General features: G+C 34.7%; 1 protein-coding gene across 1 annotated transcript; it reads left to right on the forward strand.

Annotated features, from left to right (window-relative positions):
* The first annotated feature begins 5,384 nt into the window (after positions 1-5,384).
* LOC107864067 (kinesin-like protein KIN-14I) lies at positions 5,385-13,084 on the forward strand. The gene is made up of 19 exons (XM_016710325.2): positions 5,385-6,302; positions 6,432-6,598; positions 6,761-6,904; positions 7,073-7,303; positions 7,396-7,464; positions 8,526-8,594; positions 8,878-8,955; positions 9,083-9,199; positions 9,296-9,377; positions 9,489-9,584; positions 9,679-9,852; positions 10,007-10,113; positions 10,202-10,380; positions 10,572-10,730; positions 10,827-11,080; positions 11,177-11,340; positions 11,454-11,636; positions 11,915-12,402; positions 12,543-13,084. Exons 1-19 carry the CDS (start codon positions 6,173-6,175, stop codon positions 12,667-12,669), a joined length of 3,018 nt encoding a protein of 1,005 aa, XP_016565811.2. The 5' UTR covers positions 5,385-6,172; the 3' UTR covers positions 12,670-13,084.
* The last annotated feature ends 552 nt before the right edge of the window (positions 13,085-13,636 follow it).

A 13,636-nucleotide genomic window follows, 5' to 3' on the forward strand; every position in this document is an offset into this window, starting at 1 on the left:
TTCAAGGTTAAAGAACAAGCTCAAGATTTCAAGATCAAGAGTTCAAGGTTCAAGAACAAGCTCAAGATTTCAAGATCAAGAGTTCAAGATTCAAGAACAAGTTCAAGCTTCAAGATCAAGACTACAAGATTCAAGAACAAGCACAAAGGCCCTTGAATTCAAGTACAAGTCGAGATCAAGTTCATCAAGTCTTCAAATCAAGTTCAAGATCAAGACCGCAAGATTCAAGAACAAGCTAGCAAGCCCTTGGATTCAAGCACAAGTCAAGATCAAATCCGTCAAGTTCAAGATCAAGCTCGAAGCCCTTGAATTCATAGTTGAAAAGGCGAATCAGAGGAATCATAGAGATTGTAACACTCACTTATTGACATCAATAAATCGATTGTTGCATTATTTTTCTCGATTATTATTTTCGATCTCGACAATTTTATTGTCCAACAATGCTCTTGAAAAATAAAAAGACCCATTCCTGTAAGAATTATGTATCAAATAATTTTTGTTTCTAACTTTTTGGAATTTCATTTAGGATGTGTTTGGTACGATGAAAAATATTTTTCATGGAAAATGTTTTCCTAGAAAATAAGTTGATTTTCTACTTATTTTCTCACGTTTGGTTGGTGAGTAGAAAATATTTTTCAAAAAATATTTTATGGTGGTTGGTTGGTGAGTAGAGAATATTTTTTTAGAAAAATATTTTCTAGTGTTTGATTGGTGAGTAAAAAAATATTTTTTAGAAAATACTACTAACTGTTAACTAGTATATCATCGCCTCTAACAACTCAACAATTTGTAAGAAATAATTTAAGCATAACAAATAATATCAATATCGAATACTAAAATACTACAATCACTAAATTTAAGCAATTATTAATTAGCAAATATAAGAGACACTTTTCAACATTTTGTCAGGACAATCTCAAGATACTATAATCAATAAAAATATAACGGAACGACAAGTTTATTCAACATCGTGAAACAAGTTATATCGATGAAAAGATGAAATATACAATTAGCAAAAGTAACATAGATAAGTCTTCCTCCATGAATATAAAAATAACAATACATTCAACGAATATTGAAAATGAAAAAAATTCGGACTTCATTATTTTTTATTTCAAGCAGTGAAAAATTGAAGTAAAGCACAATGAATTTTTTTTTCAAATAATGTAAATTTTTGAGAAATGTGAATTTTTTTAGTCATGTGAATATGAGTGTTGTTGGGGTGGGGAAGAGAGGTGGGGGTGGCGGTCATAAGTCACATTTGTTATTTTCTGGAAAATGACTTCCCTTGGCCCATGAGGAAAGTCATTTTCCATCAAATTGAGGAAAATGAGTTGTTGTGGAAAATATTTTCCCAACATTTCATTACAACCAAACAAGGAAAAATTGAAAAACATTTTTCAGAAAATATTTTCCATCATATCAAACACACTAAGCCCTTAGTGTGTTTTTGGTATAAGCTCAATTTTTTCACATTTGGTTGATATTTTCTCCGTAAGAAAATAAGTTTTTTTAAAAATTTACAAAGTTTGCCTGGTGAGAGAAAAAAAAAAACAAGTTTCATAGATGTTATTTCGTGTGGAATTCTCCCTCATCCCTAACACTCCACCAAGGAGCCAAGTGGGAACAAGGCCAAGGATTTAGCCCAAGCCCTTAGGCAAAAAATTCAATAGTATATACAAGGTTAAAATTACTTTTCTCTTTAGTTTTTTGTATTTGCATTTCCTTAATAAAAATTCTGATTTTGTCCTGCACTTTATCTATCCCCATAGACTATAGTATTTGTATAGATTAACTACAAATGTTTTTGAAATAATATGTTATATTGGGCCAGACGAGTTTCCAGTGAATTTTTGGGAGAACACGAACGGGCCAGATTTGAAGTGGCTGATAAGGTTGTTTAACATCATTTTTAGGATGACAAAGACGCCCAAAACTTGGAGATGAAGTACGATAATTCCATTATATAAGTATAAGGGGGACATACAGAGCTACAACAACTATAGGGGTATCAAGTTGTTGAGTCATACTATGAAGGTTTGCAAAAGGGTGGCAGAGTTGAGGCTGAGGAGGATCGTGACAATTTATGAGAATCAGTTCAGTTTCATGCCAGGTCGCTCGACAATCGAGGTCATTCACTTCATGGGGAGACTAGTGAAACAATATATGAAGAGAAGTGGATATAGAGTGGAGTGTTGACCGATTAAGAACTCCCAATCTAAAAGTTGAAGATGACAGAGATGTGGATATTGCGATGGATGTATGGAGTTACCAGGAGAGATAGAGTTAGAAATGAGATTATTCGAAAGAAGATAAAAATGGCTTTGGTGGAAGATAAGATGCGGAAAGTGAGGTTGAGATGATTCCGATATGTGATGAGAAGGTGTACGGATGCCCCAGTATGAAAGTGTGAGAGGGTGTATGGGTGGTTTCGTGTGGAGTAGAGGTAAGTCGAAGAAATATTGGAAGGAGGTGATTAGGCATGTCGACATGAAGCAGTTGCAACTTATGGAGGACATAACCCTTGATAGAAAAGTGCAAAGGATGCAAATTAGGATAGTGGGTTAGTGGGTAGGAGTGCGTCCTTACTAATAGGAAGGAGTGCTTTATGTGTAGTTGTACCTGTAGTCATAGTGTTATGCATGCGTCTTGTAGTTTCTTATTTGTAGTGTTTTGGCGTTGTTGGTATTTTCGGATATAGGCAGTTTATAATATTAATCTTCGGGTGTCTTGTTTCTTGTATTATTTTGTTGTACGTTTTTTTTATCTTTTGTTTGTTATATTGGTCTTTTTCCTAAATCGGGGTATATCGAAAATAATTTCTCTACTTCTTTAAGGTAATGATATGAATTGCGTATACTTTACCCTTTTCAGATTTCACTTTGTGACAATACACTGAGTATATTGTTATTGTAATGTATTATTTTTATTTACCAACTATATATATAAGAATACTACTCAATTTTCAAAAAAATATTTCTGTAAAAGAACATTTTCCTTCCTGCCGAGCACATCATTGATTGGGAGGAAATCAATTCATATTTAGTAGTTCAAAATATCATGTAAAACGTTCTCTCTAAAAAAATAAATTTCTTAAACATGAGAAAAATAATTTTCATAATAAAAGTAGAAAAATTGAATTCTATACCTGACATTTCAAGTTCATTGTTTCCTCCCAACCATCTAACGCCGCCGACCCCCACCAATTGATCATCCACCCCGCGCTACCTCCAAAACTCACTCCTCATCCCATCCACTCCTATAATATTTCGCTAGATTATATATAAATACTTTTTAAAATAATATAATATTTTCTTAATTATTTATCGAACACTATAAAATAAATAAAAAATAAACTTATTTTGAAGAAAATATTTTTTCACTCAAACTCACCATTAAATCTTTTTCCTTTTGCCTCGTCTACTGCCACATTGGATTCTTTACATTGTGGTAAGAATCTAATGAAAAAGGAGGAGGGCAATAATCACCATCTTTACTCAAGAAAAATTCCTTTCCCTTAATTAACTTTTGACATCACATGATGCACCTTTATTTGTTTGTCTACCAAGCAAGATTGCTATTATTATTATTAAATTAAATTACTTAAAGAAAACTAAACTAACTAAATAATGCGCCGATGCAGGGTAATTATGGGACTACAATACATGTTTTAGCAATACGAGAATTAACTATTTACAGATAAAGGTACAAATAAGTAATTTACGTATAACAATTTCCCTATTATTCTAGAGAGTTGCAATCCGGCCTGCCTATGTTATATGGAGCGAAGTATTGGCTGATTAAGAATTTTCATATTCAAAAATTAAAGGTGGCGGAAATGAGGATGTTGCATTAGATGTGTGGTTTTACAAGGGCTGATAAGGTTAGGAATGAGAGTATTCGGGAGAAGGTGGGAGTGGTGTTGGTGGAGGATAAATTGCGGGAAGTTAGGTTGAGATGGTTTGACTATGTGATGAGGAGAGGCACGGATGCCCCGGTTCGTAGGTGTGAGAGGTTGGCCTTGGACGGTTTCAAGCGGAGGCAGACCGAAGAAATACAGGAGGAATGTGATTAAACGTGACATGGAGCAGTTGCAGCTGACCGAGGACATGACCAAAGATAGGAAGGTATGGAGAAAAAAACATTAGGATAAAGGGTTAAAGTGTGTGGTTGAGTCGTAGATAGTAGGTAGGAGGAATTTGGTATCCTTGTTTGACAGTGTTCAATATTTTTGGTTTTCTATATATACTGTCCATTGTCTTGAGCCGGGGTCTATCGGAAACAGTCTCTCTACTTCTTTAGAGGTAGTGGTATGGACTGCGTATACTCTACCCTCCTCAAATCCCACGATGTGGGAATATACTGGGTTGGTTTGTTATTATTATTATTATTATTATTTAAAATTTTTACTTAATACTCACTATTCATTATGGATTCGATTAAATCTGCAAATTCGAAATTTTCGATTAAAAATTAAGTAATCATCACTTCACTACAGTTCTAATTGGTTCCTTAGCATTTCCTCCATTCTAATTTTTTTTTTTTTTTTAATTTTGATTTCACACGAAATTTTAAAATGTAAAAACAGATTTTTGAATTGTGTTGTGTTAACTAAAAATATTTAAAACATACCATGCCATTTAATTTTGTGATTTAAAATATGTCATGTGAAAAATTAAAATTAATAAATCATCAAAAAAGTAGGACAATTTTTTTTAAAAAGGCATGAAAAATAAAAGTAAGAAAAATAAATTGATTATTAATGATTATTAATAAAAGTAACAATTGCTCAAATCTTAATTGAGTAATTTTTGCCCAAATCTTATATATGCATTAAACTAGAGTAGATATTTTTCACTGGTATGCTATTTTGTTTTTTTGGTTTCCCAAGATATTTTCACAATCGACAGTCATGAGACTAATTCTTAGTTCCTACTATCAGCGCACTAAGCGGTAGGAAACTGGTCGTATGCTATTATTGTTGATGTTGTATTGATATTTGACTCTAAATCAATTATTATTATATATTAACTTAAAAGCATCGTAGAAATTTATATATAAACTTCAAATTTTGAATCCACCTACTCCAAATAGTGTGAATTATGTATTCTAAAGGAGTAGTTCATATATTTTTACTTAGACTCGTTTGGTCGAGAAACAAGTTATTTTAAAATTATTATTTCGATTATCAATGCGAAATAAAAATAACATTGTAATTTTAAAATAACTAATCTTAAATAAATAAACTAACATTATAATTTTAAAATAACTAATCTTGAATATTATCTTTTAATTTTATCTCAACCCAAACATAAATAAATTTATCCTAAAATTAATTTGCAGATTAGTTATCTCGCGGAGCAAATGAGCCCAAGAACAGTGGCCCTCTTTCTTAATTGATTCAAATATTTTTCTCCACACAACGCGCTGAGAGAGAATGGAGTTTGAGTTTAAATGGGGTTCGGTATGAGGCTCGGAGCTACGTAGCTGTATAGTTCTACCAATTACAAATTCCACTCAAAGTAGCAGTTTTTTCCTTTGTGTTTGTATAAAGCAAAAAATAAAGCGCTTTTCTTGCATTTCGTGGGCATAGATAGAGGTGAGGTGAGGTGAGTTGGGGAAAAAAAGCAGAAAAAAGGGTAGTCTATAACACACCACCACCACTACTACTACTAGTTTATAGTTTATACAAGAAGAAGATTTCAGAAAGAGATTGTATCTTTATTTACTTGTATGTCATTTCTGAGCTCTATTCTACTTTTTCAATCAGTTTAGATCTTGTTCTGAGCTCTGAATCCTAAATCTTGGGTTCTTTGTAAGAATTTACTACTTGGGTTTTTGTTATTTGGGAGAATTACTAAGTGGGGTTGTGTTGGTTTTTTGGAATTTTGATGTTTGATCCCTCATTCTTGGGTTTTTCAAGCAATTTATTACTTGGGTTTTTTGGGAATTTGGATGTCTGGCTCATCATTCTTGAGTTATTTGGGAGAATTTAGTACTTGGGGTTTTGTTGTATTTTTGGGATTTTGATGTCTGGCTTCTCATTTTGGTTCTTTCTTGAGAATTACTAAGTGGGGTTGTGTTGGTTCTTGAGGAAGTTTGAGGATTTTGATGTTTAGGAATTTGTTGTTACAAAGATAAAGGTGTATTCTTTAGCTGTTTGAGCGAGAAAATGGCGGCTGATGGAGCATTGTCTTTCTCGGTGACGTCTGTGGTAGAAGATGTTCTTCAGCAGCATGGGAACAACAGCCAATCAAGATCAAGAAATCTTGATTTAGATGCCCGTAAAGCAGAAGAAGCTGGTAAATTCTGCTCCTGATTTTTATAATTTTGTCTCTTTTACTCTGTGGCTGATCATTAGTAATTAGGATATATAGATTCAATGTTGCTAGCATGTTGGATGATATGATGATCCTATGTTTGAATTGTAGCAATAAGGAGGCATGATGCAGCTGCGTGGATAAGAAAGATAGTTGGAATTGTGGGAGCTAAAAGTTTGCCAGCTGAACCATCTGAGGAGGAGTTCAGGCTTGGTTTAAGGAGTGGAATGATCCTTTGCAATGTACTCAATAAAATCCAACCTGGAGCTGTGCCCAAGGTAATTTCAATCCACCCTCAAATCGTAATAAAGTAAATCAACTATCCCTCAATCAGAATTGATCATTCGCAAAGGAGAATTGCAAGTTAAAGAAGATTCTTGATAATGGACCTATTTGTTGGCGACCTTGAATTGACCTTTATCATTGATCAACTACTGCAGGTTGTTGAAAGTTCATGTGACTCTGCAATTAACTCAGATGGAGCTGCCTTGTTTGCATACCAGTACTTTGAGAATGTCAGAAATTTTTTGGTTGCTGTGCAAGAATTGGGGATTCCTTTGTTTGAGGCATCTGATCTGGAGCAGGTAAGTTTTAAGTGCATTTGATGGGGTCCAAAGTAGTCTATAATCAATGAGACTCTTAGTAAATTGGGTCCTAGTATTGTTGTATAGGCATACTCATGGTTGTTATTGGAACTTCTGTATAAGTATGGAGTCATTGAATGATAGAACTGCATTCTTGACAATTATCAGGGAGGAAAATCATCAAGGATTGTGAATTGTGTTTTGGGACTTAAATCCTACAGTGATTGGAAGCAAGAAGGTGGTACTGGAGCCTGGAAATTTGGTGGAAATATAAAATCAAATGCATCAGTGAAACAGATTGTGCGGAAAAATTCTGAGCCATTCACAAATTCTTTGTCAAGGAATATGTACGAGAAACCTATAAATGGTGCACGCATCGAACCTGAAGATAACAAAGCGGTAGGTAGCCTGTGCTTGACTGAGGAAAGCATTACATGCATTGAGAATAATGAATTCAATGGACGTTCGTTAATCAACTCTTCTCTTTACAGTCCAGCTCTTCCTTGAGCATGCTTGTTCATGCAATTCTAACTGATAAGAAGCCAGAAGAGGTTCCTAATGTAAGTTGAAATTCATTGAGTTTGATAAACTTCCATTTTAGATTTTTGTAATGTATTGTCGAAGTAATTCTACTCAAGCCTCAATCTTCTTGCACATACATTTTTCTTCAAATTACTTTTAATTGTTCAATCTTTTCAGCTGAAGTGGGAAGTGTCAAGCAATCCTTAAATTATCTTAGACTAGTAGAAAAACTATCAAGTGAACTTAAACAATTTCTAACATTTTACTAACCTGAGGTTTTATTTCTCATAAAAAGTTATTTCCTGGCATTGAATTTTCTTTTTTGAGTTGATTATGGAAATTTTTTCTTTTGGGGGAAATTGGAGATGAAATGTTAATTTACTATTAAGTGTATAAATGATCTTGTTGTCTGGTAGAATATAACTCTAGCCTTGTAGTCCTTGTAACCCCGGCCTAGTCACTCTGGCTTTTCCTTGTTAGCTTGACATCTGTAAAGTATTGAGTTTTCATTCTTGATTTTACTGTAAATTACGTGTATTTTTTAAATCACAAGTTTAGTATCGTTTGGTTCCTCGTCATCAGAAATACTGACCTTCTGAATTTAAAGCAATGTACACATTAGCTCTTCAGATATTGTTGATGTCCTCTCTGATGACTTTAATATTCTTTTCATCTGGTATTGTCAAAATAACTCATGACCATCAAGTCCTGCACCAGAAGTTTTTCCGCTAATATGTTAACTAGATAGTAGATACTGTTGTAGCTAGAAAAACAATTTCCATAACCATTTACTTTACAACAACATGCCCAGTGTATTCCCACATAGTGGGGTCTGTGGCGGGTAAAGTGTACGCAGTCCATACACTAAGTCAGATGAAGTAGAGGCTGTTTCCGATAGACCCCCGGCTCCATAACCATTTACTTTAAAGCTATGAAATCTTTGTTTTAACCTAAACTATGATATGCATGTGGTGGTAGCTGCAGACTCCTGCAGTTCAACTCCTGTAAACTGCTGGCAAGTTATTAGCTATTATCTGTGGTTTTATTTGGTATCTAGTTCCATTTGTTCTAAACTCCAGCAATCTTCTACATGCTACAGCTTGTGGAGTCGGTATTAAAGAAGGTTGTTCAGGAATTTGAGCATCGCGTTGCAAGCAAAATTGAACTGGTAGGTTTATCTATTTTGTCTATCTACTCAATTAAAAGATTATTCACTTGTAGAAGATGGATTTTAGCTTCCCTAGTAGTCACTATTAATTCAGTTCTCTCTGTTTTCTCTTTCCATTTGTATGCTTGTATAAAATCCTTTATTGCTCTCCGTCTTTAGATTCATTCTTACAATACAGACTTCTACACAAATAAAACAAAGCAGAAAAGTTTCTTTATTTTTTTGATGTTATTTACATGCATCATCTTATGCTCTGACAAACCATGAAACATCCTTCCATCAGTGTAAAGAAACTACGGATGATTCAACTGGTTCTCGTGGTGACAAATCCCTCGTGAGACATACTTCTGATTGTGCAAAGGTGATGTGTCTACTTTTGCTGATCTTGCTAAAGGACAATATGCACCTATTTTGATTGGAGAAGTATAATTTTGTGTCCGAAAGACATGATCCCTCATACTTGCAATTTTTTCTTCCTTCTCAATCAGGTTGACCAGAGAAACGTGATCCTAGAGAAGAAAGTGGACTCCTTCCCGGATGAAGAACTTGAAAGAAGATACGCGAAACAATACACCATTGTTGACCAACAACAGAGAGACATTAAGGTAAGGATCAAGATCGCCAGGGTATGATTGGACCCCAGAACATGAAAAATTCAATTTTTCCCGTATATTCTTATGAGCTTTACTGTCCTATTGTAGAACCTCAAGCAAACTCTTTTGACTACCAAAGCGGGTATGCAGTTCATGCAGAAGAAGTTTCACGAGGAAATGTATAATATTGGTAGGAGTATTACACAATTTTTTGTTTGGCTTGTTTTATTTGGGGACCCCATGGTTTTAGTGGATTCCTTCAGATTGAGTGTTTCCACCTAAATATATCTTGCAATTGTAGGCATTCACATAAATGGCCTAGCTCATGCAGCTTCAGGTTATCATAGAGTTCTTGAAGAAAATCGCAAGCTCTATAATCAAGTTCAGGACCTTAAAGGTAACATTCTTATGTGTTAGACCACATTGTTTGTGCCTTTCTTCATCTCTTATTCAACCTTTGAACCGAGGATTGTCTATTTTTGCTCTATTAGGTAGCATAAGGGTTTACTGTCGAGTAAGACCCTTTTTGCCTGGGCAATCTAATTGTGCTAGTTCTGTGGATCACATAGAAGATGGTAGCATTACAATCAGTATTCCATCAAAGAATGGCAGAGGGCGAAAGTCTTTCAACTTCAATAAAGTATTTAGATCTTCCGCAACTCAAGGTAAATGTCAAACATAAAGGAAAATAGAATGTCGTACCTGTAATTATTGGTAAAATGACACTTATGTTTACCTTTTATAAAGATTGGCTATACTTTTAATTCTGTTATCTCTCAGCTTTCATCAGTGGTTTCCACTTCTTACTTTTTTTGGCAGGCGAGGTGTTTTCTGATACACAGCCACTGATAAGATCAGTTCTTGATGGCTATAATGTCTGCATTTTTGCTTATGGCCAAACAGGATCAGGGAAAACCTACACAATGGTTAGTTATAATGAGAAGTATTTCCATCACAAGTAAAATTGTATTCTCTCTGTTGTGTATGTGCTAAGAACTCGTTTGCTGTATTCAGACGGGACCTAAGAATCTCACAGAACAAAGTCAAGGAGTTAACTACAGGGCTTTAGGTGATCTATTCCTTATCGCAGAACAAAGAAAGGATACAATTCACTATGATGTTTCTGTACAAATGATCGAGATATACAATGAGCAAGTTAGGGATCTCCTAGTTTCTGATGGTGTAAACAAAAGATATCCTTCTCAATATCTTGTCATTTATGTTTTAATGATCTTTATCTTCTTCTGGGCGTATTGAATGTTTGGCAACAAACATTATGTATCTTTAGAACTTTTTAAGTAACTTCAAGCTATGTGATCTTACACACATGTTCATTCTCAACACGTCGTCCTTAAACTTCCTGCATTCCTTAACCCAAAATTACGTTAGAAATCCGTAATGCTTCTCAAGGACTAACTGTACCAGATGCCAGCTTGGTTCGTGTAAATTCAACTTGTGATGTTATTGATCTGATGAATCTAGGGCAAAAGAATCGTTCAGTGGGTGCAACAGCACTCAACGACCGCAGCAGCCGCTCCCACAGGTTTGAATGCAGAATCCTTTCTCTTACTTTACTTTCTAGTGCTTCGCAAGAAACTTGTAGTGGAGATGCTAACTCTGTCTGGTTTTGAATGTGCAGTTGCCTAACTGTTCATGTTCAGGGAAGAGACCTGGCTTCTGGAGCTATTCTCCGTGGTTGTATGCATTTGGTTGATCTTGCAGGAAGTGAGAGAGTGAACAAATCTGAAGTAACAGGAGACAGACTTAAAGAGGCTCAGCACATTAACAAGTCTCTTTCAGCTTTGGGTGATGTTATCTCTGCTCTTGCCCAAAAGAATGCACATGTCCCATACCGTAACAGCAAACTTACACAGCTTCTGCAAGACTCACTAGGTAGGATTTAACCTAAATGATGGTGCTCGATTGTTCTTTCGATTGTTTTCTTTCCGTCCAGTAAAGATTGGTTTTTGGGATGTGACTTTCTTGTAGGAGGGCAAGCCAAAACTTTGATGTTTGTTCACATAAGCCCTGAACCTGAAGCAGTAGGAGAAACAATTAGCACACTAAAATTTGCAGAACGTGTTTCTACTGTTGAACTAGGCGCTGCACGAGTAAATAAAGACTCTACAGATGTCAAAGAGCTCAAAGAACAGGTTTTCTTTCTTTTTTTTCTTTTACCTTCTTAATTGCTTTTTGTTCCTAGTATAAAAATATATTCCTTCCATAGATCGGTTTGTTCTCAAGGACAATATCTTTGTTTTATCAGATTGCAACTCTGAAAGCAGCCCTAGAAAAAAAAGAAGAGGAGTCAGTCCTCATGCAGCATAAGGTAATGAGCAGTCCATGTGGCATGCCGCCATCACCCATTCAATCTACCCCACAGAAAAGAGAAGCTCTAGCCGATTCAAATGTCCAGAGGAGACCAATGGACGATGTAGGCAACATAGAGGTAGATAGAATCTCTAGAATTGGTTCTCTCTCAAAGTGCAGTTATTTATAGCACGATACAAACTCTTTAATAAAAGAATAGCATATCGAAGTCTACTAGTGGTGTTTTAGCTCAAACAATTAATAGGTGCAGCAATACTTGTGGAAGAGCACGAGACTTGAATAAAGCTTATACCAAAACTAGATCAAAAGATACCATTAGTGAATTTTTTTTTATGATCATCCATTTTGATGTGGTTGCAATCTGCAAGACCTTACTTGACATGTACTAACATGCAGATATCTAGTAATTCAGCATTCAGACAAAAGAGGCCAAGCTATGATGTTGATGAATTACTAGTAAATTCCCCCCCCTGGCCACCAATCAACAGTCCTTGTGAAAACTACGAGGGGTATGATAAAGACACGGGCACAGGTGAGTGGGTAGACAAAGTCATGGTGAACAAACAGGACTCTATCCATGGAGCAGGGAAGCCCTTTGGATATTGGGAATCTGAAAATGGCATGTCTGATGCGTTTGCTCAGAAATATCTTTCAGAATCATCTAAATTATGCCAAGAAAAATCAAATAATCTTTTCCCATTGAGTGAACACTTCAACATCACTCCTGCTGATGATCTGGAAGAATTTGACGCCACAACCAGTGATTCGTCTGAGCCAGATTTGCTTTGGCAATTCAACAACTCCAAGCTAAACAGTTTCACCAATGGTAATGAGTCGAAGATCCAGAGATCAAATGCAAAGCATGCGAGGAGTTCAGAAACAAGGTTAGTCTCTTGTTCGCCTTGTTTTGTGATTTATTTTGCAGTTGAAGAGTAACATAATACTTGATCAATCAATCAATCTATAAACTAGCAAGGGTCGGCTCATTTCATCTTGACCATTCCGTTTAAACTGATTGTGGCAGGAACATGCCTTACAAAGTAGGGCCTTCACCATCACGAAAGACTAATGGAATTGGCCACACACCTCAGCGGAATGGGAGGCACGCCATGCCAACTGAAATCAAGCGAAAAGCAGGAAACAGGAAGTAGTAGGGGGTGTTACCAAGCTGTTTCCAATTCTTTTTATTTCCCCCCCCTCCTCCTTGCTGTTATCATTTTGGGAAGTGTATGAGAGATTTGTTTTTGCTTTTACTAACAGAGTCTCTCGCTTCCCCCGCCTATTTGATTTTTCTCTTCAAATGTGTAATTTGATTTATCTGAAAGAAGCAATAATTCTGTTGCGTGTAATCTTTATATCATTAGATTGGTAGAGTTCATCTTCTTTTGGTAGAGAGCAGTGTGAAGATCTTCAAAGGTTGTACTTCCTTTCCATATGACAATTTATGGCACAGTTGAGTATTTGACATGTATATTTTTGCACATATTCAATTTAGTTTGGTTGTGCTTTGTAGTAAAAAAATGAAGTTGATAATGAAACCATTAATTTTCTCTGATTCTTACTTTTATTTTGTCCAAGGTAATGGTTGATGATAACAATCAAGGCAAAGGTAGATTAAAGACATGATTAAAAGTTGAGATCCTTTTTCTATTAGTTGAGATCCTTTTTTACCCCCATTATCTACTATATTACACCCTTTTATTATATTATTCCTAATTAATTATTATAAGTCATTTTAATAATATTTAATTAAAAAGTAGATATTTATAACGTTTGTTTCGGCTGCTTTAACCGTGATTTTATTATATAATTCCTAATTAATTATTATAAGTCATTTATGTATTAAAAAATTAATAATATTTTATTCAAAAAGTTAAATTACAATATTACCCTCTATCATTTACTATATTACCCCTAATTGCTCCATGATTTACTATATTATCCCTAAATAATTATTATAAGTCATTTATATATTAGAATTAATAATATTTTTTTATTATATTATCCCTAATTAATTTTATCAATCATTTATATATTAAAATTAATCATATTTAATTAAAAAATAGATATTTATGACGTTTGTTTCAACTGCTTTAACCATGATTTTACTATATCATC

This window comes from Capsicum annuum, chromosome 3 (genome assembly GCF_002878395.1).
Source record: "Capsicum annuum cultivar UCD-10X-F1 chromosome 3, UCD10Xv1.1, whole genome shotgun sequence".
Classification (NCBI taxonomy): Eukaryota; Viridiplantae; Streptophyta; class Magnoliopsida; order Solanales; family Solanaceae; genus Capsicum; species Capsicum annuum.